Genomic DNA, 27,330 nt, shown 5'->3' on the forward strand with positions numbered 1-27,330 from the left:
TCCTGTTTCCTGTCTCGGGTCAGCTGCTCCTCGTTTGTTTGGAAACGCCTCCGTGCTGCAGCTCCATGCAGAGTTCCGTCCTCTGCGGCCTTTTCTCTCCTCCGTGATGGGGGACAACGACGACAGCGACATTATAGAGCACCACGTGGAGGAGGAGATGGAGAAGAAAGGCCGCGCGAGACAGGCGGGCTCCGGGTCTTTGATGGAGAGCCTCGGTGGTTCGGACCGTGAAGGCCACAGCGGAACCCAGTCCTCCCACAGACTGCTGGCCTACAGCGACGCACTCATCTCCATCATCGCCACAGTCATGGTGAGTCCGAAGAAAAACAACACAGGTATGGTGTGTCACGAGCACTACGTCATAAATTCATAAATGACTGAACAAGACCATGTCCTGTCTTTGAACGCATCATTGTTACTGATGACGACAACAACAACAACAACATGTAGTTCTTTATTTACATTCTGTGGAACATTCTTCTAAATTTTGGTCCAAAATTATATCATATCTAAAAGTAACAATAAAATAAATATAACATCCCAAAATGTAATTACTTATTTTAAACATGATACTAACAATCTAGAATTTATTGTAAATTTATTCATATTATTTGGAAAATTTCATATACATAAAAACAAATATACTAAAACACACCCAAATTTTAAAGTCTTCCTATTAGAATTTGAAAATTATATTAAATCTTTAGAATTAATTCATAATTAAAAAAGCACTAACACATTGGCTATTTATAAACAATTGTTTAATACTGACTGAACTCTCTGTTGCATTTATTTATATATAGTTGTCAGATTTATTATTTATTTACTTATTTCCTTTTATGCTTTGTATTTTTAAATCTATGCATTATTTTCTTAAACTTATACTCAGTGCCAATGAAAATGCAACACTTGAAGATTCTTATATTTTTTTAAATCGATGAGGATTTTTATTCCATAAGCTCTTTGGAATTAATCATAGGCCATTTCTATACAGTAAAAATAAAAAATCACATCCAAATTTGTTGACAAAAAATAAGGATAAAGAAAGAAACTCAAGAACCCCCAAAACCAAAGGTCACAAAGCGGTCCTGGAGGTGCTGCAGCTCAGTGTAGCAGTCCTGCTGTGGTGTGGTCACATGTGCTCGTCCAGGGCGAGGTCTGTCTGCAGTTCAGCCAGTTTCTTCATGCCTCTGTTGCATCCTGACTGTGGTGGACACATTGCATCCAAAACAGCGCGCCACCTGCCGAGCAGAGATTCCAGCCTCCAGGAGCCCCATAGCATGGCATCTTGGCCACGTGTCAGTCTAGGCATCGCTGAGTTATTGCAAATGATTTTGGTGCTTTTCAGTTTGCCTTTATCTACAGAACATGACCACTCCTTAACTGACCACAATTCCTTAATTTGAGCAGTTCATTGGTGAGCAATGAGAAAAACAAGTCTTATGAATGCAGACAAGTTCATTCAAGTGTGACAATAGCTCAGCCCGTCTCAGGTTGTTATGAAATTGTCTGGGATTATCTTCTACAGGTGAAACTTAAACATATTGATGCAGCTCAGGAACAATAAAACACATTCAAGTGTTGCGTTTTCATTGGCACTGAGTATATATGTTCAAATGCTTTTTCTCTTTTGACATCTTGATGTTTGTTTAAAATTGTGTACTGTATACTCAATTTTTGTTAATAAAGTTGTTAAAAAAAATTTACATTCTGTGTAAACATTAACTCATTTGTTTTGGGAATGTGCTTTTTGTCAAATTTTTCTGGTGTGATATCAATCTTTTTTTAAATAGAAAGCTGGATATTTCTTTTAACTTCAAAACTGTAGATATTTTATTTAGTTTCTTTATTATTGATTTGCCTGTTGGGAAATTGTTTATTCTTAATCTCATTTCCTTATTAGCTAAATTTCATATATATACAGTACAGGCCAAAAGTTTGGACACACCTTCTCATTCTTCGCATTTTCTTTATTTTCATGACTATTTACATTGTAGATTCTCACTGAAGGCATCAAAACTATGAATGAACACATGTGGAATTATGTACTTACCAAAAAAGTGTGAAATAACTGAAAACATCTCTTATATTCTAGTTTCTTCAAAGTAGCCACCCTTAGCTCTGATGACTGCTTTGCACACTCCTGACATTCTCTTGATGAGCTTCCAGAGGTAGTCACCTGAAATGGTTTCCACTTCATAGCTGTGCCTTGTCAGGGTTACTTAGTGGAATTTCTTGCCTTATTCATGGGGTTGGGACCATCAGTTGTGTTGTGCAGAAGTCAGGTTGATGCACAGCTGACAGCCCTATTGGACAACTGTTAGAATGCATATTATGGCGAGAACCAATCAGCTAAGTAAAGACAAACGAGTGGCCATCATTACTTTAAGAAATGAAGGTCAGTCAGTCTAGAAAATTTCAAAAACTTTGAATGTGTCCCCAAGTGCAGTCGCAAAAACCATCAAGCGCTCCAACGAAACTGGCTCACATGAGGACCGCCCCAGGAAAGGAAGACCAAGAGTCACCTCTGATGCTGAAGATAAGTTCATCTGAGTCATCAGCCTCAGAAATCGCAAATTAACAGCAGCTCAGATTAGAGACCAGATGAATACCACACAGAGCTCTAGCAGCAGACACATCTCTACAACAACTGTTAAGAGGAGACTGCGTGAATCAGGTCTTCATGGTCAAATAGCTGCTAGGAAACCACTGCTCAGGAGAGGCAACAAACAGAAGAGATTTATTTGGGCCAAGAAACCCAAGGAATGGACATTAGACCAGTGGAAATCTGTGCTTTGGTCTGATGAGTCCAAATTTGAGATCTTTGGATCCAACCGCCGTGTCTTTGTGCGACGCAGAAAAGGTGAACGGATGGATGCTACATGCCTGGTTCCCACCGTGAAGCATGGAGGGGGAGGTGTGATGGTGTGGGGGTGCTTTGCTGGTGACGCTGTTGGGGATTTATTCAAGATTGAAGGCAACCTGAATCAGCATGGCTACCACAGCATCCTGAAGTGACATGCCATTCCATCCGGTTTGCGTTTAGTTGGACCATCATTTATGTTTCAACAGGACAATGACCCCAAACACACCTCCAGGCTGTGTGAGGGATATTTGACCAAGAAGGAGAGTGATGGAGTGCTGCGCCAGATGACCTGGCCTCCACAGTCACCGGACCTGAACCCAATCGAGATGGTTTGGGGTGAGCTGGACCGCAGAGTGAAGGCAAAAGGGCCAACAAGTGCTAAGCATCTGTGGGAACTTCTTCAAGACTGTCAGGAAACCATTTCAGGTGACTACCTCTGGAAGCTCATCAAGAGAATGGCAAGAGTGTGCAAAACAGTCATCAGAGCTAAGGGTGGCTACTTTGAAGAAACTAGAATATAAGATATGTTTTCAGTTATTTCACACTTTTTTGTTAAGTACATAATTCCACATGTGTTCATTCATAGTTTTGATGCCTTCAGTGAGAATCTACAATGAAAATAGTCATGAAAATAAAGAAAATGCGAAGAATGAGAAGGTGTGTCCAAACTTTTGGCCTGTACTGTACAAGCAAGTCTGCCAATCAGAAACCCAGCTTTGTGGTCTTTAAATCTTATTTGAAATCCTATCGAGAGACACTTAACTTTTGCACTAACCCTAAAGCTGTGAAGACTGAAGCCTTATGTGACGAATTTAAGTTGTAATTTATTTATTTATTTTTTATCATTATTATTTATTTTTGTTTGTTTGTTGTTTTTTTTTCTCTTCTTGTTTATTCCTTTACTTTTATTTTAATTAATTTACTTACCTATTTATGGAATTGTTTTTAATTTCTTCCTGCCTCACCTCGAGCATTATGTGTTTTTTCTCCATGCCATGTTCTGGTATATGTGTATACGGTATTTTGTAAATAAAGTATGAAAAAAAAAAAATTTACATTCTGTGTAGGTTTACATTCAGAATCAGAATACTTTTTTAATCTCAGAGGAAATTATGTATTACAGTTTTTTTCCACAAAAGGCACCGAATTCAGAGAATCACCCAGTTACTACACTGAACAAACCATCAGCCGAAGCTGTGGCTGATACTGAACAACTATTCATAACAGGGTTTACACCTAGAAATGCTAACTTTGAGGAAAAATAATAGCTCTAAGTATAGAAATCACTCCCATTTAGGTTTGTTGTGGTTAATTTGATGTTCAGTTCCACATTTATTGGTTCCAACCCGTCAGCCTGAGGACTGCCCAGCATAGAGCAAAGTAACTGATTAAACCAACAGACAGTGCATTTACAGTCAACGAAGCACTGCTTTAATTGCAGAGTTTAAAGGTAATGTGCAAAAGTGCAGAATATTCAGTATTAAATTACTTCATCAAACTTTAATTAGAGTTATCAGTCCTAATTGTACATTTTTTTAAAGGATTCAAGGATTTTTATTGTCATACCAGCACATATTTACACATGAGATGGCACGAAATTTGGTACTCGAGGTCCCAGATTTTAGCCCATTAAGATCTATATATATAGAAACAATATGTACATAAAAGACTTTTGTATAATAATAAAAATAAGATAGAGAAAAAGAGAAGACCTATGTGTAGAAACACTTGTGCATGTGCAAAAATGCAAGGGGAGGAAGTCTGAGTCACAGTTAATCAAAACTGAGGCTTGTAATAGTTCCTATTTAAGGTAAAAATCACATTTTTTTTAATTTAGATTCAATATTAATAGTCACCTTAACCCTTTCATGCATGAATTATGAGAATGTTAATCAAGATTTTTTTCTTTATTCCTCTTTAGGCATTTAAAAAACAATGAGATAATTATTTTTTTTTCTATGAAGCTTTTTTTCATGGAGTTGCAAAAATGTGCATTTAATTTTTAAAGCAACAAAACGTGTATTTACTGATATGCTGTGTGAAAACTATGAAATAAAAACATTTAATGCTGCTAATGTGATGTTTTCTCACATTTTAACAAACACAGCAAACAAAAAGTTATGGATATTTAAAATTTTTGGGGCTATTTTTTTCAGTGGAGATTCTTGCACAACGCTTTTTACTTTTTTGTGTGTGAATTGAATTGAAACACTTTTTTTTTTTTTTTTAATGACCAGACATAGTTTTATTTACAAATGGCAAAAATAGCAACAAAAAAAAGACAAAAAAAAAAAAAAGAAATATCCTTAACTTTTTGTTTGTTGTGAACTCCAATACTAGTCACTTCATGGAGATAATATGCCAAAAAAAACAAAAAAAACAAAACACTTTTGTTGTTAATTACAGTCTAATAACAATAACAAGGAATTGATTTACACTCAAACATGTTACATTTGGTTTATCAAGAACAGCAAAGTTACAGTAATGTTATTAATTGCAGTGTATTGTGTTGGCTGATATGAAAGTAAAATAACAAAATTCATGAATATACAAGAAAACAGCTGTAGAAAAACTGTCCACTGTAGTGACCACTATGCATGAAAGGGTTAAAGTTAAATCCTGTGATTTAATATAATGTTTTTACCATTAAACACAGAATCTTTACTGAGACAGATTAAAAACCAAATAAAAAGTGACTCTCATCTTAAAAAATGTACTTCTCATCTTAACTAAATTACAACAAAACCAACGTCTGTATGTTAAAGTTTACTTTTAATTTCAAACCCATCGAGATCATTATTATTAGAGGTCAGCTCAGAACGCAGTAAAGTCTTATTTGCTCCAATTAAAACCAAAAACCAATCAACAGCCAACTGAATTTCCGCAGAAGTCCAGTAAGCATAAAAAATAGTTTAGACTGAGAATATGATCAGTAAAGGTTTCTATAATCTGCTTGTTATTTGAACATTTTAGAATTTATTTAACAAAAAAGTCTAGTATCAGTATAAGGTTTTATGACATGACATTTGCACTTATTCCATATTTTTCTTCCAGATTTTACCTGTTGCTCACACAAAAGTGGAGGATAATGAGGTAATGTGTGACAGCAGTATTAACAGAGAACAGTCGGCTTTAACCGTGGGTTGGTTTGACGTGTTTTTTCCGTTTTGCAGGAGTTACGAGAGAGCGTTCAGCTCCTGTTGTCGACAAAGATCTGTGTTTATTTAATGACCTTTCTGATAGTGACTGTTGCATGGGCCGCTCATATCAGGTCAGTGTTTAGTTTCACTGTAACGGATCCTTTCAGCAGCGTTATGTGTCACCTGCTCATTGTTTGTGTTGGATTTCACAGGTTATTTCAAGTGATTGTACGAATTGACGATTGCCTTGCACTGCTGAACCTCGTGAGTATCAGTCAAGCAAATGTAATCTGTTAAAGTCCAAGATCCTGTATTGTCACAGGATCAGCAGTGAAATGAACATTTAAACATTTTTACAACTTCTAATATGTATCCACTGGACCCCCTGGGAGTGCTGGGCCCCATGAATTTGTCATGCCCACCCCCCCTTTTACTGCACCCCAGCCTTTCCCCAGGAGAAAATTTAGTGGGAAAAAACAGGAAAAAACATCAGGAAAAAAAATTGTGTGGGGAAAAAAAACCCAGGAAAAAAATTTAATAGAAAAAAAAAAAACAGGAAAAAAATTCAGTGGGAAAAAAAAACCCAGGAAAAAAATAATTAGTGGGGAAAAAACCCAGGAAAAAAATTGTGGGGAAAAAAACTGGAAAAAATTTCAGTGGGGGGAAAAAAACAGAAAAAAAAAAAACTCCAGGAAAAAAGTTTTGTGGGGAAAAAAACCACAGGAAAAAAATTTAGTGGGGAAATAAAACACCCATGAAAAAAATTTAGTGGGGAAAAAAAAACCCAGGAAAAAAATTTGTGATTAAAAAACCCAGGAAAAATTATTGGGGAAAAAAACAGGGAAATAATTTAGTGGGCAAAAAACTCAGTAAAAAAAATTTAGTGGGGAAAAAAATGGCAGGAAAAAAATTTAGTGGGGGAAAAATAAAAAAGTGAACATTTAAAAACTCACACTTTTAAAGTGGAAAATGGGAAAGTAAAAAAAAACAAACAAAAGAATTACGGTAGTGGGAAAAATAAAAACCATAAAAAAGACTTAGTGGTGAGAACAACTAGGAAAACAATTTAGTGGGGAAAAAACCCAGGAAAAATGTAGTGGGGGAAAAAAAAGAGGAAAAAAAAATTTAGTGAGATTAAAAACCCAGGAAAAAAATGTAGTGTGGAAAAAAACAGGAAAAAAATGTAGTGGGGAAAAAACCCAGGAAAAAAATTTAGTGGGGAGAAGAAACCCAGGAAAAAGTTTAGTGGGAAAAAAACTCCAGGAAAAAAATTTAGAGGGGAAAAAAAATTTAGTAAGGGAAAAAAACCCAGGAAAAAAAATTTAGTGGGAAAAAAAAAACCCAGGAAAAAATTTAGTGGGGAAAAAATGGGGAAAAATTTAATGGGAAAAAAACCCAGAAAAAAAATTTAGTGGGAAAAAAAAAACACCAGGAAAAAAATTTAGTGGGGAGAAAAAACCCAGGAAAAAGTTTAGTGGGAAAAAGACTCCAGGAAAAAAATTTAGAGGGGAAAAAAAAATTTAGTGTGGGAAAAAAAACCTTGGAAAAAAAATTTAGTGGGGAAAAAAAAAACCAGGAAAAAATTTAGTGGTTTAAAAAAATGGGGAAAAATTTAATGGGAAAAAAACCCAGAAAAAAAAAATTTAGTGGGGAAAAAGAACAGGAAAAAATTTATTGGGAAAAAAAACAGGAAAAAAAATTCAGTAGGGGAAAAAAACCCAGGAAAAAAAATTGTGGGGAAAAAAAACAGGAAAAAAATGTAGTGGGGAAAAAAAATCCCAGGAAAGAAATTCAGTGGAGAAATATAAAAAAGTGAACATTTCAAAACACGCACATTTAAAGTAGAAAAACCCACATTTCATCCATAAAGCCCCGAACAGCCACTGACATAAAAGGTCAGATCATATGAAGTTGTGTTCATGGGTGAACACAGCTGGAGTATTTGTTGTCCGTGCAGAACATGGTTCCTCGTTCTCTAACTGGCGTTCTCCTCTGTTGGGTTTCAGGCCTGTATGATGCTGATCACCTTTCTCCCGTACACTGTGAGTCCAGATGGTTCTGTTCGTTCAGTTCATAGTCGGTGCTCTGCGGTGTTCCGTCCTCTTCTACTCTACTACTGTTCTTCTCTTGTTCCAGTTCTCTCTGATGGCGACCTTCCCTGAGAACATCCTGGGGATTCTGCTTTTCTGTGGTTGTGTGATGGTCATCGGTGTCATTCAGGTGAATTAAACACTTCTGTACAACACTCCAAAAAATGGCAAAAATGTAACATGAAAATTGCTGTAGATGTTTCAGGGTTGGTACACGTGCTTGAAATCCTTGAAAATGCTTGAAATTCAATGTTGTGTTTTCAAGGTCTGAAAAGTGCTTGAATTTCAGTTTAAGTGGATTAAATAAGTTATACTTCCTCCCACTCCTTTTCGAATATGCAAATGAAGTCATCCTTTGTTTTCATGTATATGTTTTTTGTTTGTTTTGTGTTCATATAATCGGTTTCATTTATAAGGACTAAGTAGGATTATTTAATTTTGTTGCATATTCAGACTAAACTAAAGTTACCGTGTGTTCTCAGGTCGACTCCAGGTACATTTTAATCTTCATCTTTGGTCAAATGTGTCTGAAGAACATCAAGTGGCTTTCCTTTTTTGGTTAAACTTTGTGTTATCCTTTAATTTTGAAACTTTTCGCTATTATGAAACATAATTTAAGATGTTTATAGCATAAAACAATGTACATCAGTGTGATAAAAAGAGAAAAACACATTCATGAGTCGATGTATTCCTGTACAGGGTGGGGAAGCAAAATTTACAATATTTTGAGGCAGGGATTGAAAGACAGTGTATGACCAATTAGTTTATTGAAAGTCATGAGAATTTATTTGCCACAAGAAAATTTACATAATAGAAAATGATTTAATGTAATGTAATATAGTATAATAAAATGTAATATAGTATAATGTAATATAATATAGTATAATATAATGTAATATAATATAGCGTAATGTAATGTAATATAATATAGTATAATGTAATGTAATATAATATAAGGTAATATAGTATAATATAATGTAATATAATATAGTATAATATAATATAAAGTAATATAATATAATGTACTGTTATGTAATATAATGTAATATAATATAGTATAATGTAATGTAATATAATATAGTATAATGTAATGTAATATAATATAAGGTAATATAGTATAATATAATGTAATATAATATAGCATAATGTAATGTAGTATAATATAGTATAATATAATGTAATATAATATCGTATAATATAATGTAATGTAATATAATATAATATAATGTAATATATAGTATAATATAATATAAAGTAATATAATATAATGTACTGTAATGTAATATAATATAGTATAATATAATATAAAGTAATATAATATAATATAATGTACTGTAATGTAATATAATGTAATATAATATAGTATAATATAATGTAAACTAGAAGCACTCAGAGAGCGCAGACCTCCGCCAAGGCTGATCAGTGGCCCCCCCCGTGGGCCTCCCCACCCCCGATCACCACCAAAATTTAATCATTTCTTCCTTATCCCATTTCCAACAAACCCTGAAAATTTCATCCAAATCTGTCCATAACTTTTTGAGTTATGTTGCACACTAACGGACAGACAAACAAACAAACAAACAGACAAACAAACCCTGGCAAAAACATAAACTCCTTGGCGGAGGTAATAATAATATAATGTAATGTAATATAGTATAATATAATATAATGTAATATAATATAGTATAGTATAATATAATATAAAGTAATATAATATAATATAATATAATATACAGGGTGGGGAAGCAAAATTTACAATATTTTGAGGCAGGGATTGAAAGACAGTGTATGACCAATTAGTTTATTGAAAGTCATGAGAATTTATTTGCCACAAGAAAATTTACATAATAGAAAATGATTTAATGTAATGTAATATAGTATAATAAAATGTAATATAGTATAATGTAATATAATATAGTATAATATAATGTAATATAATATAGCGTAATGTAATGTAATATAATATAGTATAATGTAATGTAATATAATATAAGGTAATATAGTATAATATAATATAGTATAATATAATATAAAGTAATATAATATAATGTACTGTTATGTAATATAATGTAATATAATATAGTATAATGTAATGTAATATAATATAGTATAATGTAATGTAATATAATATAAGGTAATATAGTATAATATAATGTAATATAATATAGCATAATGTAATGTAGTATAATATAGTATAATATAATGTAATATAATATCGTATAATATAATGTAATGTAATATAATATAATATAATGTAATATATAGTATAATATAATATAAAGTAATATAATATAATATAATGTACTGTAATGTAATATAATATAGTATAATATAATATAAAGTAATATAATATAATATAATGTACTGTAATGTAATATAATATAGTATAATATAATATAAAGTAATATAATATAATATAATGTACTGTAATGTAATATAATATAGTATAATATAATATAAAGTAATATAATATAATATAATGTACTGTAATGTAATATAATGTAATATAATATAGTATAATATAATGTAAACTAGAAGCACTCAGAGAGCGCAGACCTCCGCCAAGGCTGATCAGTGGCCCCCCCCCGTGGGCCCCCCCACCCCCGATCACCACCAAAATTTAATCATTTCTTCCTTATCCCATTTCCAACAAACCCTGAAAATTTCATCCAAATCTGTCCATAACTTTTTGAGTTATGTTGCACACTAACGGACAGACAAACAAACAAACAAACAGACAAACAAACCCTGGCAAAAACATAAACTCCTTGGCGGAGGTAATAATAATATAATGTAATGTAATATAGTATAATATAATATAATGTAATATAATATAGTATAATATAATATAAAGTAATATAATATAATATAATATAATATAATATAATATACAGGGTGGGGAAGCAAAATTTACAATATTTTGAGGCAGGGATTGAAAGACAGTGTATGACCAATTAGTTTATTGAAAGTCATGAGAATTTATTTGCCACAAGAAAATTTCCATAATAGAAAATGTTTTTATTCTATGTGTCCTCCTTCTTTCTCAATAACTGCCTTCACATGCTTCCTGAAACTTGCGCAAGTGTTCCTCAAATATTGGGGTGACAACTTCTCCCATTCTTCTTTAATAGTATCTTCCAGACTTTCTCCTAATAGTTTTGCTCATAGTCATTCTCTTCTTTCCATTATAAACAGTCTTTATGGACACTCCAACTATTTTTGAAATCTCCTTTGGTGTGACGAGTGCATTCAGCAAATCACACACTCTTTGACGTTTGCTTTCCTGATTACTCATATGGGCAAAAGTTTCTGAAAAGGTATGGATAATAGTGTTAGGTATGATTATGACATCAATATATGTTTGGTTTCAAAACAATTGACGTAGTGCCTGCTGAGAAAAAACAACTAAATGTTCATTGTAAATTTTGCTTCCCCACCCTGTATATATGGATGTGACCCCCGTGATACGGTTCTGTGCTGGAAAAATGAGAAAAAGACCTTTAAAAGTGCTTGAATTTGGCTTTGAAAAATATGTACGAACCCTGATGTTTGTGAATTGTTGAATGTTGGTACATTCTTTGCTACGTCTGCCCGTTTGTGTGTAAATAAGCCTTGATTCAAAAGTTTTAGTCGCGAAGTTTCAGTGTACTTCAGTCTGGAGAAAAATGTTCACTTTTTTAAGATGTGTGGGAAAGTTTTATGATATTTGTCTCATTTCAGAGCAGGATAGATAGATAGATAGATTCTTTCTTTCTTTCGTTCTTTCTTTCTTTCTTTCTTTCTTTCTTTCTTTCTTTCTTTCTTTCTTTCTTTCTTTCCTTCTTTCTTCCATCCAACAGTTTCTAAATACAGTTTAACCCAGAGGTGTCAAACTCATTTTCTTTCAGGGGCCATATTCAGCCTAATTTGATCTCCAGTGGGCCGGACGAGTTAAATAATAGCATAATAGCCTATAAATGACAACTCCAAATCTTTTGTGCAAAAAATAACATTAAATGATGAAACTATATCTATCTAAAACCAAAAAAAAAAAAAAAAAAGTGAATAACTGGAAAAAACTGAAATTTTTGACGAAAAATAAGTAATTTTATCAATATTATGCCTCAACTCAAATGATTTCTACATGTGCATTACAGGTCAGATCTACCAAGACACAAAACAGGCAGAATATTGTTAAAATTGCACTTATTTTTCTTTAGACATTCCAGGTTGTTCATATTTGTTCAGGTTATTGATGTTTTATTATTAAAGGATATCAGAATTTTATGTTCTTTGCAATAAATCAAAGAGAAAAAACTGGTGTTGCCATTATTTAAAGGTGTAATGTCATATTATTTTTCTCATAATAAAAACCAAGAAGAAAATTTGGAGTCTTTTTTTCTAGGTTATTATGCTGTTATTTTTGAGTTTGATGTCCTTGACTGTTAATACCTTCAGGGTAATTTTTTGCATTTTGCACTTTTTAAATTGGGTTCGTGGGCCAGATTGGACCCTTTGCCGGACCGGTTTTGGCCCCCGGGCCACGTGTTTGACACCTGTGGTTTAACCCATAAGGACCCAGTGTTACTTTTGTGTCAGTTCCCAAATGAATTTCTCTCTATATTTAACCTTCCTTTATTGATTTATCACCATTTATTGTAATATTATCCTCTGTATTTTGTGTTTTTTCAGTGCAAACCAAATATTTTCCTATATTTAATTTACTGATCATGTAGATGGTCGTAAAAGCTCAGAGTAAAATTGAGGGTTATTTTATCAAAAACGGAGAAAACTGAAGAAAAAGTGACTTTTTCAGCAAAATCCATCAATAACTGAACACAAACCCAGTGTGTCCATTCACTGTCATTGATCCAACTCCATGGGTTTTACTGGTGAATCAATGTTGTAGAAGATGACGGTGTTTCCATGGTAACTACTCAGCCTCTGAATGTCCAAATGGGTCATATCTGATGACCACGAAAGACGACAAGCTGTATTTTACTCCAGTTATTTACATGGTTTGATAGGATTAGTGGATCAACAGGTATTAAACAGTTTAGATCAGTAGATGGTTTTGGTCGATGGTGGATGTTTGGGTCTGTATGGGTTAAGAGTGAATCACAGTACAAACTAGTATTATCCAGAAACGTTGTACTTATGTATGTAGTGTTACATGCTGAGGTCATAAACATTTGGATAATGTAACAAACACATGGTTGTGAAAGTCAGTTTCACCTCTTTCATTCTATATACTTGTATGTGTTTGTATGTATTATATATGTATGGATCTGTTTCTATAACTCTGAGTATATAAAGTCCTGTGTGTGTGTGTGTGTGTGTGTGTGTGTGTGTCTGTCCAGTCGGTCATTGTGTTGTATGCCTTCAGTCAGCCGTTTCTACTCAGTGAGCAGATCCAGATGTCGGAGAACCGGACCTTCTACAAACACCACATCCTGAAGGTCATCATGAGGGTCCCTCTCATGTGCTTCTTAGCCAGTATTGTGTCCTTCGTCGTCTTTCAGCTGGTGAGTTTTCACTTCCCACTCACAGTCACTACGTCAGCCTTTTAACACCAGCAGTCATTTTCTAGCTCTGCTCACTCTTTCACTGTTACCCCTGGTTTGTGTTGAAGGGTCTGGCTTTCCTTTATAGACAGTAATACGTAGCAGCGTCCTACATTTATGGAATGAAGTATGGGGTCTGGTCACATGACATGGACTGGCAAATTTCTGTTCTATTTTCTTATGTTATTTTTACCTCCACCAAGGAGGTAACGTTTGTGCCAGTGATGGTTTGTCTGTTTGTCTGTCTGTGTGCAAGAAAACTCCAAAAGTTATGGATGGATTTGGATGAAAATTTCAGGAAATGTTGATACTGGCACAAGGAAGAAATGATTAAATTTTGGTGGCAATTGTGTGTGTGTGTGTGTGTGTGTGTGTGGGGGGGGGGGGGGGATCTGCCTTGGTGGAGGTGTGCGCTCTCCGAATGCTTTTCTTGTTAGTTTTTGTAATTTTATATTCACTCTTTTCTTATTTCTGTATTACTGGTGTTTTGTTATAATATAATATAATATGCCATAATATAATTTATTGTAATGTAATATAGTATAATATAATGTAGTATAATATAGCATAATGTAATGTAATATATTGTAATATAATATAGTATAATATAATGTAATGTAATATAATGTAATATAGTATAATATAATATAATGTAATATAATATAGTATAATATAAAATAATATAATATAATGTACTGTAATGTAATATATTGTAATATAATATACTATAATATAATGTAATGAAATATAATATAGTATAATATAATATAATGTAATATAATATAGTATAATGTAATGAAATATAATATAGTATAATGTAATATAATATAGTATAATGTAATGAAATATAATATAGTATAATGTAATGCAACATAATATAATGTAATGTAATACAATATAATGTAATGTAATATAATATTGTTGTATTGACTAGAGTAGCACTACTAATGTAATCATTCACAATGACAATAAATTTTATTCTATTCTATTCTATTCTATTCTATTCTATTCTATTCTAATGGATAGAGGCAGTGCAGTTCATCCAACATGGTTCTGTAGATGAACCTAATGACCCCGTGTCCATTAATTACCAGGTAGTTAATACAACTAATGACTACTGCAACAACCAGTCAGATTCTGAACGGCAAAAAAGAAGGCTCTTATTTATATTTATTGCAGCAATAAAACAGATTGTCTTTCCTTTAACAAGAACATTTGGTCCACATCCATTAGAATGTATAACAGTTTGTTCATATATTACAAATATTCTATTCAATATTCAACAAATATTGCAGCAGCAATAAAATACTTTTTTCCCTCAAACAAAGGTGCATGACCTGCTGACAGTGAAATGAGTCACTTATGTTAATTAGTCATTATTTGTCACTTTAAACTCAATTCTCATCTGTCACTTTTATTTATTCTTTCCCACCCCTGCTGTTTATAGATATATTATATGTTTATAGTTATTTTGTAGGTTTATATTTTATTCTATTTTTTATAGTTTCATACTTTGACTTGTCAGCTATTTATAAATGATAGAAAAGAGTTAAAAACTGGCAAATAATTAAAGTAAATTATTTTAGTTGTTCGGTCATTTTTTAATCATTGTTAAAAACAGTTATTGTATAACATACCATTTTTACACTTTTATGTTATTCTGTAGTTTTCCAGTTGTTTAATGAAGTTTTGACGTTCAATAGAAGTAAATAAAGTTAAGAACATGATTCTGCTTGGGTTAAATGTTCTCCAGTCGATGATTTCAGTGATGTGTTGTGTTTGTGTTCCAGTCGTACGTTCTGTTGGCCATCATCATCTTCCTGCCGTACATCTCCCGCTGTGTGGAGTGGTGTCACAAAAAAGTCATGGGTAAGACCCACACCTGAACATAAAGAAGGAACTGTAGGTGCTGTGGAAGGAAGTATTTAATGTACTGTTTTTATTTACAACATGATGTCATGAAATCGCATAAATATACACACCACTTTTAGTTAACTTCAGTTATAAGCTTTCCGCATGTGTTCATGCCACGTCAAATACCACACACTGAGGGTTAGGGTTATGTGACCCAGAGATCTTGGCATAAATTGACACGGTCACATGGTATTAAATAACACACAAAAGGATGAAAACACGTACGTATAACAGACCAAATGCCAAAAGAACTGTCGTGACATACAACGCGATTTCATCAGATCAGTCTCTTATTTGACTTCACATGAACATAAAAATCAGATAACAGGGAGTAATCAGATAATAGCACTGGGTTACAAACAAATGTTTTTTGCAAGTTGTCTAGGTTTTTTCAGCTGAATTAGGACCATTTTGCACCGCTAAATCCAAAAATGACATCTGTTTTTCTCAATCAGGTCAGGTTTTTTTGCTAATTTGATTTTGAAAAATTTGATCTTCTCACAAAATTGATTACATTTTTGTGACTTTATCAGTTGATTTTTTATATAGTTCTCACCCAAAATAGGTTTTAAGAGAAAAAAAAATTTTTCTAACAGGATTCCTGTTAGGTACAATGGTGTATTCACCGCAGATGTAGCAGAATACGTCAGGCTTATTTTTGCAAGATCTTCTAGTCGAAGCCATTTCATTCACCTGTAATATTAAAAAAAATATTAATCATAAATTGGCAAAAGTAAAATCTTCAGAACTCGTTTATTGCAAGAAATATGAAAGAATTTTGTATCATATGATGTGAAAATGCCCATAAATGTAAGCAAAAATGTTAAAAAGCCAATATGTAGCATAGTTCAGAAAGTTGACCTGATTGAGCAAAATTAATGTGATTTTTGGATTCAGCACACCAAAATTATCCTAAATCAGCTCAAAAAACGTAAACAATAAATTTGTTGTTGACCAGTGTAATCAGATCTGATGCGTTTACATGCACTTCAGAAATGCGATAATCAAAATACCCTGGTTTAGACGCTCCTGTCCATTTATTGGATTTCTTTTAGAGTACGTACGTACAAAGTGATGGTAGAATCCAACTTCCTGTTATCGTCTTCTGTTTATGTTTGAATACGTAACTTCAGTTTTTTATGATTTTAATTGTGTTTACACATGCACAGACGTAAAAGAACAAAATAAATCAGATTAACCTCTATACATGCAGGAAGATATCAGAGTATTGGGGACAAATCTAGGCGTGCTATTCTGATTTCACATAATCAGATTACTGTTATTACTTTTAATTTATTTAACCAGGAAAAATCCCATTGAGATTTAGAACCTTTTTTACAAGTGAGACCTGACTGAGACAGGCAGCAGCAAATACAACACACACTTACAGGATTACACAGTTACAGGATTACAGTTACAACACATACAACACACACATTCGACAATTAACAGTTAGTAAAAATAACATTTATGAACAGATTAAGAAAAACAAGTGCAAGTTATGGAGTTGGCCTCAAGAACTCTGGACTTAAAAGTGCTCAGACATTTACTCAGTTTTAGGGATGTAATGATTACCGGTATAACGATAAACCGTGGTAAAATTCCCGACAGTTAGTATTACCGTTTGAATTCTAATTATCATGATAACTGTGTTTGATTACAGCACTTTGAACACAAACTTGATATGGAAAATGGTCAAACAATGGCCATAAGGTGCCATCTTTAATGCACATGTGTATGTTTGGTGTTTACATGTTAATATTTGAATGTTTCTGTTGAGAGAGAGTACATAATGCCCATTATTTTATTTGTTTTGTTTTGTTTTTTTTTCCAAAATACAACTTGGTTAAATTATTTCAGGTTGTGTATAAGACAAGAACTTTTTGAACATTTTGAGCACATTTCAACAATACCGTGATAATGATGATAACCGTGATAATTTTGGTCACAATAACCTGATATGAACTTTCCACATCGTTACATCCCTCCTCAGTTTCCAGTCTTTGTGGAGCTGATTCTGTGCATAAGGTGCAGAGTAAACAAACGCTCTTTGACCCAGTTCTGTACAAACCAGTGGAACAGAAAACAATATATGGGTCATTCCATATAATTTCATCAAGTGGTCCCCACCTGACCCGCTCAGATTTTTCTACATTTTTACATACTTCTAGTACATTATACAGGGTGGGGAAGCAAAATTTGCAATATTTTGAGGCAGGGATTGAAAGACAGTGTATGAGCAATTAGTTTCTTGAAAGTCATGAGAATTTATTTGCCACGAGAAAAGTGACATAATAGAAAATGTTTTTATTCTATGTGTCCTCCTTCTTTCTCAATAACTTCCTTCACACGCTTCCTGAAACTTGCGCAAGTGTTCCTCAAATATTCAGGTGACAACTTCTCCCATTCTTCTTTAATAGTATCTTCCAGACTTTCTCCTAATAGTTTTGCTCATAGTCATTCTCTTCTTTCCATTATAAACAGTCTTTATGGACACTCCAACTATTTTTGAAATCTCCTTTGGTGTGACGAGTGCATTCAGCAAATCACACACTCTTTGACGTTTGCTTTCCTGATTACTCATATGGGCAAAAGTTTCTGAAAAGCATGGATAATAGTGTTAGGTATGATTATGACATCAATATATGTTTGGTTTCAAAACAATTGACGTAGTGCCTGCTGAGAAAAAACAACTAAATGTTCATTGTAAATTTTGCTTCCCCACCCTGTATATGATGGGAAAATCCAAAATTTCAAGGCTTAATTGTAAATAGTTCCAAAGTTATGACCATTTGAAGTAGGTAGGGGTACCCAAAAATTGTGACCGAAATTAAGACTTGAAATTTTCAGGCTTCTATAACTTCTGAACAACAAGCGCTAGAGGTCTGAAATTTTCAGAATCATTTCACAGGAATCTATAGTCCTAAGAAATGTGAACATATTTACTTAAAATTTATAACTGCATGTTACAGAGAATGACAAAGTTGAAATTTTATCCATCGCGAACTTCTATAAATCCCATATTTTAGCCATAAATGGCTAAAATATGGGGGCGAAAACGTCCATATTTAATTTGAACATTTAACATAGAAGGATTTATAGAAGCAAGTTGTGCTTGGTGTCAAAATTTAGGGCAATTCCTGTCCTTTCACATGGGGTCTTTTATTTTGTGATCCTACCTATCCCACATGCTGATATTGACCTTTGAATCCAAAGGTCGGACAGATATTTTTGATTTTAAGCTGTTCGTATATCACACATAACATAACATTAGACCTTCATTTTACACAGATCCATTCCCTAAGTAGCCAAGATACAGCACATAAAATTTCTAATGAATATGATGATTAGTTTTTGTGTAATGAGTGGCCAAATGTAGCATTTTAGAAGTTTGCGATGGATAAAATCTCAACTTTGTCATTCTCTGTAACATGCAATTATAAATTTTAAGTAAATATGTTCACATTTCTTAGGACTATAGATTCCTGTGAAATGATTCTGAAAATTTCAGACCTCTAGCTCTTGTTGTTCAGAAGTTATAGAAACCTGAAAATAGCCGAAAATTTCAAGTCTCAATTTTGGTTGCAATTTTAGGGTACCCCCTACCTACTTCAAATGGTCATAACTTTGGAACTTTTTACAATTAAGCCTTTAAATTTTGGATTTTCCATCATATATAATGTTCTATCAGCATGTAAAAAATTTAGAAAAATCTGAGAGGGTCAGGTGGGAAATTTTCTTAAAATCTGTTCATTTCATATGGAATGACCCATATGATCATTTGTACAGGGAGAATAAGTATCAGAATGTGTCCTTTCAATTAATGTACAAATGTAGACAGGCAGGAGGCTGAGTATTCCCTTATATATAAACATGTTATCTGAGAAAAACAGATCAGATTATCCTGTTTATATGACCACTGGAATGATCTGATTACTCCATAAATCAGATGATCGTAGTATTGTTGTGAATGTGAACAGGCTCAGTGAGGCCTTTGTAAAGTTGACTGTGGTCCACTTCAGGTCCTGTGGAGGAGTCTCCAGACTCGGTGTTGTTCTACACGTACCTGCCCAACGAACCTCTGAGCAAAGAGCGAGTGGAGGCGTTCAGCGACGGGGTTTACGCCATCGTAGCGACGCTCCTCATCCTGGACATCTGGTATGTGTCCGTTTTATTCTTCCTGGATGTATGGGTTTAGTTTGAAGGAGGTGAGAGGACAGATGAGCACACAGCTATTTATCCAACATCTGAAAAACTCTGGTTGTCACCTCCAACACTGCACGACTTGTCTGTATTTATGACAACATCTGGATGGTTGGACGGAAACGGTAACAACTAAGACACTAAAACACGGGTGTCAAACATACGGCCCAAACCGGCCCTGTAAAGGGTCCGATCTGGTCCGTGAAATGCAAAAATGACACTGATCATTTTAATTCAGGTTCCACATACAGACCGATTTGATCTCGAGTGGGTTGGACCAGTAAAATACGATCATAATAACCTATAAATTATGTCAGCTCCCAATTCTACTCTTTGTTTTCGTGTAAAAAAGTAAAATTACATGAAAATATTTACATTTACAAACTATCCTTTGACAAAAAAATGTGAATAACCTGAAAAATATGAACATGAATGTTCTTAAGAGAATAAGTGCAATTTTAATACTATTCTGCCTGTGATTAAATGTTTTGTATATTTGTAGATCCACTGTGATCTGTACATTGTAATGTGCATGTGTAAATGATAAACTAAGGTATAGTATTGTTACAATTGCACTTCATAAATTTCAGTTTTTTCATGGTTCATGTTATTTGTATTTTTTAAGGATAGTTTGTTGATGGAAACATTTTCATCATGTAATTTTAGTTTCTTCACTTTAAAAATTAGACAAAAGTTTGGAGTCGACATCATTTATATATTATTATGTTATTTTATTGGCCCACTCATGATCAGATTGGCAGGATGTGGCCCCTGAACTAAAGAGTTTGACACCCCTCAACTAAAATGTGCCCAGAGATCCTGTATGCTTATCTTAAACCACAAAAACCTTCAACTGACTCATTTTTAATATGAACGTAGTTAGCTCTGGTGTGGTCCGGAAGAAAAAAAATAAATTAAACAGCCCTATGACGTCCAGGGTATGCCTTGCCTTGGCCTGTTGAGTCTTAGCTTTCAATCTTTTAAAAAACTTTTTGAAGATTTGTTAAAAAAAAAAAAAAAAAAATCAGCTGAATAGTGTTTGAAAGATCAGTTGGACACTTCAGGAAGTACTTAATAATACCTCAGAAATGATATAAAACACTTTAGAGGTATATTTGAAAATTTGTCCAAAATGACCGTTTTTGGAGCACATACTATAGCCTTACCACTCGACCACCGGAGGGCGCTGATGACCACTTGGAATCAAGATTTCAAATCACCTGAAACACTTCAGGAAGTACTTAATAATACTTCAGTAATGATATAAAACACTTTAGAGGTATATTTGAAAATTTGTCCAAAGTGACCGTTTTTGGAGCACATACTATAGCCTTACCACTCGACCACTGGAGGGCGCTGATGACCACTAGGAATAAAGATTTCAAATCACCTGAAACACTTCAGGAACTACTTAGTACTACCTCAGTAATGATATAAAACACTTTAGAGGTATATTTGAAAATTTGTCCAAAATGACCGTTTTTGGAGCACATACTATAGCCTTACCACTCGACCACCGGAGGGCGCTGATGACCACTTGGAATAAAGATTTAAAATCACCTGAAACACTTCAGGAAGTACTTAATAATACTTCAGTAATGATATAAAACACTTTAGAGGTATATTTGAAAATTTGTCCAAAGTGACCGTTTTTGGAGCACATACTATAGCCTTACCACTCGACCACCGGAGGGCGCTGATGACCACTTGGAATAAAGATTTCAAATCACCTGAAACACTTCAGGAAGTACTTAATAATACTTCAGTAATGATATAAAACACTTTAGAGGTATATTTGAAAATTTGTCCAAAGTGACCGTTTTTGGAGCACATACTATAGCCTTACCACTCGACCACCGGAGGGCGCTGATGACCACTTGGAATAAAGATTTCAAATCACCTGAAAAACTTCAGGAAGTACTTAATAATACTTCAGTAATGATATAAAACACTTTAGAGGTATATTTGAAAATTTGTCCAAAGTGACCGTTTTTGGAGCACATACTATAGCCTTACCACTCGACCACCGGAGGGCGCTGATGACCACTTGGAATCAAGATTTCAAATCACCTGAAAAACTTCAGGAAGTACTTAATAATACTTCAGTAATGATATAAAACACTTTAGAGCTATATTTGAAAATTTGTCCAAAATGACCGTTTTTGGAGCACATACTATAGCCTTACCACTCGACCACTGGAGGGCGCTGATGACCACTAGGAATAAAGATTTAAAATCACCTGAAACACTTCAGGAACTACTTAGTACTACCTCAGAAATGATATAAAACACTTTAGAGGTATATTTGAAAATTTGTCCAAAATGACCGTTTTTGGAGCACATACTATAGCCTTACCACTCGACCACCGGAGGGCGCTGATGACCACTTGGAATAAAGATTTCAAATCACCTGAAAAACTTCAGGAACTACTTAATAATACTTCAGTAATGATATAAAACACTAGAGGTATATTTGAAAATTTGTCCAAAGTGACCGTTTTTGGAGCACATACTATAGCCTTACCACTCGACCACTGGAGGGCGCTGATGACCACTTGGAATAAAGACTTCAAATCACCTGAAAAACTTCAGGAAGTACTTAATAATACTTCAGTAATGATATAAAACACTTTAGAGGTATATTTGAAAATTTGTCCAAAATGACCGTTTTTGGAGCACATACTATAGCCTTACCACTCAACCACTGGAGGGCGCTGATGACCACTAGGAATAAAGATTTCAAATCACCTGAAACACTTCAGGAAGTACTTAATAATACTTCAGTAATGATATAAAACACTTTAGAGGTATATTTGAAAATTTGTCCAAAATGACCGTTTTTGGAGCACATACTATAGCCTTACCACTCGACCACCGGAGGGCGCTGATGACCACTTGGAATAAAGACTTCAAATCACCTGAAAAACTTCAGGAAGTACTTAATAATACTTCAGTAATGATATAAAACACTTTAGAGGTATATTTGAAAATTTGTCCAAAATGACCGTTTTTGGAGCACATACTATAGCCTTACCACTCGACCACCGGAGGGCGCTGATGACCACTTGGAATAAAGATTTCAAATCACCTGAAACACTTCAGGAAGTACTTAATAATACTTCAGTAATGATATAAAACACTTTAGAGGTATATTTGAAAATTTGTCCAAAGTGACCGTTTTTGGAGCACATACTATAGCCTTACCACTCGACCACTGGAGGGCGCTGATGACCACTTGGAATAAAGATTTAAAATCACCTGAAAAACTTCAGGAACTACTTAGTACTACCTCAGAAATGATATAAAACACTCTAGAGGTATTTTTGAAAATTTGTCCAAAATGACCGTTTTTGGAGCACATAGTATTATTTCCCACGAACAAGGAATATATAGAGAAATAAATAAATAAAGGCAACTAGGCAACAGTACACATATCGAAGCGTTTTGGTACGCACCTGTTCGGTACACAGCTGTACCGAAATGGCACAGTATGTTGAGAAAAAGGAACGAAAGACGTCATTCGATGCGGAACTTTAAATCCGCGCAAGTTCCAGACGGACATATTAAAGGAGCGCACATTGGCCCAAAATAAGAAATAGCAGCTGATATAAGGTTAAAAAAACAACAACTATGATGTGAACCTGGAAGGAAGAGACTGAAGACCCTCTGCCATCATTACTGTCCTGTTTGGGATCACTTCAGGTTCAGGTGTAAGACAACAATAAAGAAAGATGTTGATAAGACGAACGTTGTTTGCAGCCTATGTCCAGTAGTTCTCAAACACTTACACCAGCTCTCTCTGTCTGTCTCACACATACACGCTGTATAATAGAGGAGTAGAACCCAGGAGAAAGCTCCAAAAAAAAAAAAAAAAACACCATCCCCTCCTCTGTGTTTCTGACAAATCGCACCCTGCACACACACAAATAAACTGTTTAAGACACTGTGTGTGTCTGTCCTAAAATAAATAATTTGGTTCATTTTGTTGTCAGTGTTGCTCTTCAGTTTGTTAAAACAGAATACCAGTTTGCCCTCTTCTTAATGTTGCACTTCATGTGGAATTTTGTTATTTTAATGGAGAATGTGAACTGACAGAACTGTGATTTGATTTTTGCTGTTTGTTCAAAACTACCTTTCAGGGAAAAGTGCAATACTAATGTTTCAAATACATTTAGAAATATTTGATTTATTTTATTTTCTATTTGATTTATTGCAGCAGAATTATATTACTCCTGTTTTTCTACAGGGTGGGGAAGCAAAATTTACAATATTTTGAGGCAGGGATTGAAAGACAGTGTATGACCAATTAGTTTATTGAAAGTCATGAGAATTTATTTGCCACAAGAAAATGTACATAATAGAAAATGTTTTTATTCTATGTGTCCTCCTTCTTTCTCAATAACTGCCTTCACACGCTTCCTGAAACTTGCGCAAGTGTTCCTCAAATATTGGGGTGACAACTTCTCCCATTCTTCTTTAATAGTATCTTCCAGACTTTCTCCTAATAGTTTTGCTCATAGTCATTCTCTTCTTTCCATTATAAACAGTCTTTATGGACACTCCAACTATTTTTGAAATCTCCTTTGGTGTGACGAGTGCATTCAGCAAATCACACACTCTTTGACGTTTGCTTTCCTGATTACTCATATGGGCAAAAGTTTCTGAAAAGGTATGGATAATAGTGTTAGGTATGATTATGACATCAATATATGTTTGGTTTCAAAACAATTGACGTAGTGCCTGCTGAGAAAAAACAACTAAATGTTCATTGTAAATTTTGCTTCCCCACCCTGTATATTCTATTGTCTCTAAAAATTGGGGGAAAAATGTTCAAAAATTCACAATAAATGCATTAAAGACATTTTGAGGGGTTTTCTTTCTTCTTGTACCGAACAGGGGAAGAAAACAACAACCGTGGCTTTCAAAACAAACTAACTACCTAACTACATACATACATACATACATACATACATACATGTCTTTAAGGGTTAACATCGGTCGATACTTTGAGGCTTTGGTTTTCCTAAATAATACAAAACAGGAGTATGACTTATTTTCACAGTAACAGCTTTTACCTTTTTTCCAGTGAGGACAACGTTCCAGACGTGGCGGTGGTGCAGCAGCGGTTCGGGGGCAGTCTGGTGGCCGCTCTGCAGGACTACGGCCCTGAATACCTGGCCTACTTCGGCTCCTTCGTCACCGTCGGCCTCCTCTGGTTCGTCCACCACTCGCTGTTCCTCCACGTTACCAAGGCGACGCGCTTCATGAGCCTGCTCAACACCTTCTCTCTGGCATTCGTCGGGGGTTTGCCGTTAGCCTATCAGCTGACGCACGAATTCCCGCGCAACTCTCAGAACGAACTGGAGGCCATTCAGATCAGCTGCGTGATCATCTTCTTCGCGGGTATATTCCAACTGGCCATCTGGGTGGTGGCGCTGTACAACGAACAGGAAACGCTGCACCCTTATGTTCGGTACGGAGGCCGGGAACATGTGTTCATGCTGGCTAAGCTAGCTCTGTACCCCTGTGTAGCTTTAGGAACGTTCTTCCTCACTTGTATTTTGAGTAAATTTAGCGCCCCCATTTTCCACCTGATGGAGATCACAGTGCCTTTTGCGTTTCTCGTGTTGCGGTTGCTGGTGCGTGTTGGGTTAGCGCTCATACGTCTCATTTTCTGTCCTGACCGACCCGACCTCAGATCTGTAGTAGATGACGATGAATCCACAGTACCGTTTAACGCTTTAGTTACTTAGCTTTAGCTTCGCTCCGGCCTCAGAAAACAAATGGAGACTGGATCGGACTTTGTTCAGTACTTAAATTTGGGCCAAATCTGTTTGGAAAGAGTCGGTGCAAATACGACTGATATGACCTCAGGTTGAACATTAGGTGAGAATCTTAGGCTACGTTCAGACTGAAGGCAAATGTGGTCCAAATCCGACTTTATGTGACCTGTATCCGATCTGTTAAAGATAGTTTGAACAGCACAAATCCGATTTTTTTTTAATCCGACCCAGACCACTTTCATATGTGGTCCTAAATCTGCTACGTATCTGATATTTTGCGATGCGAATTCAGTCTGAACGGCCAGGTCACATTTATCCGACCTTTACATCATTGAAATGCGACAAACGTCATAATTCTGCGTCCCAGGAAGAGGAGCAGCGGCAAAAACATACTTGCTTCTGTAAACACAGTGCATGCCTGCGTGGTAACGTATTCAGTTCATACTCAAAACTGACAGAAGTCGCATTTAATGTGTAATATGAACGAGCACACAAAAAAATCAGGTGTCACCAAAAAAAATCCAAATTGTGCAGTAAGACCTGGTGTCTGAACGCAGTCTAAGTGGAGGTTTAGTTCAGGGGGTGTCGAACACATTTTAGTTCAGAGGCCAAAGTGACCTTAAGTGGGTGGGAGCAGTAAAATAAAAGAAAAATAGTCTATAAATATTGACAATTCTACATTTTTCTCTCTGTTTTAGTGCAAAAAAAGTAAAATTAAATAATGAAAATGTTAAAATGTCTACATTTACAAAAATTCCCTTCACAAAAATAACCTGAACAACCTAAAAAACATGAAATTTCTGAAGCAAAATGAGTGCAATTTTAACAATATCATGCCTCAACCTGTCATATATGCGTCACAGATGACCTACAAAGGCATAAAACATTTAGTAACAGGCATAATATTGTTCAAAATTTGGAGTTGTCATTAGTTATAGGTTCTTCTGCTGGTATTTTACTGGTCTGACCCACTTCTGATCACAATGGGCTAAAATGTACTTTGACACCATTGACTGTTTATGTTTTCAGTGTAAATTGTGCATTTCGCATGGGCCAGATTGGACCCTTCGGCGGGCCGGTTTTGGCCTGGGGGCCTTATGTTTCACACCCCTGGTTGATTACTGTGCTTTAAGCGTTGTGTAGTGTGAGTCAGTGTTTTCCTGATCCGCGTTGTTGTTTTATATTTTGTTTATTAATGTCACATAGCGCTGACAGACACTTCTTATTATTTTCACATTATTTTAACCAACACTTTTTTAAACAATATGTGTCAGTTTTCAGAGACATGTGTCATACAACTGGAAGGGCTCAGAGCGTCTATGTGTGTGTGTGTGTGTGTGTGTGTGTGTGTGTGTGTGTGAGTGTGTATCTGCACAGTTCTGAGAAATGTAGATGTTTTTAACGGGCCAGTTTAGTACTTACAGCTGAAGAATAGTCCCGTCTCCACATTAAATATCTCGGCAAATTGATAGGACTAATATTTTGGGAGATATTAGTAATTTTGGAAAACAATAACCTTACAATCACGTTGCTATGCCCGTGACAGTTGATGGGAAGCGCAAGACCACACTGCATGATGGGAAATGAAGTTAAGAAGAGGATGACTGCATTTACTAACCTCAGCACTGCAAAAAATCTGAATCTTACCAAATGTTTTTTTCTCATTTCTAGTCAAAATGTCTCATCACACTTAAAGTAAGACAGAATCACCTAAAGAGGAACTTTTCAATGAGATATAAGAACTGATTTTTAGACAGTAGATCTGGAAAATCTTATTTCAAGAAATCTTAC

At 34.7% G+C, this 27,330-nt stretch overlaps 1 protein-coding gene across 1 annotated transcript; it reads left to right on the top strand.

The window, feature by feature from the left end:
- Positions 1-25,760, top strand: tmem175 (transmembrane protein 175). The gene is made up of 10 exons (XM_030143892.1): positions 1-310; positions 5,921-5,959; positions 6,040-6,137; positions 6,219-6,270; positions 8,013-8,048; positions 8,143-8,226; positions 13,436-13,600; positions 15,430-15,508; positions 19,576-19,711; positions 24,843-25,760. The coding sequence occupies exons 1-10, from the start codon at positions 107-109 to the stop codon at positions 25,507-25,509; spliced, it is 1,560 nt and encodes a 519-aa protein (XP_029999752.1). The 5' UTR covers positions 1-106; the 3' UTR covers positions 25,510-25,760.
- The last annotated feature ends 1,570 nt before the right edge of the window (positions 25,761-27,330 follow it).

The sequence above is a fragment of the Sphaeramia orbicularis genome, chromosome 9 (assembly GCF_902148855.1).
Source record: "Sphaeramia orbicularis chromosome 9, fSphaOr1.1, whole genome shotgun sequence".
Classification (NCBI taxonomy): Eukaryota; Metazoa; Chordata; class Actinopteri; order Kurtiformes; family Apogonidae; genus Sphaeramia; species Sphaeramia orbicularis.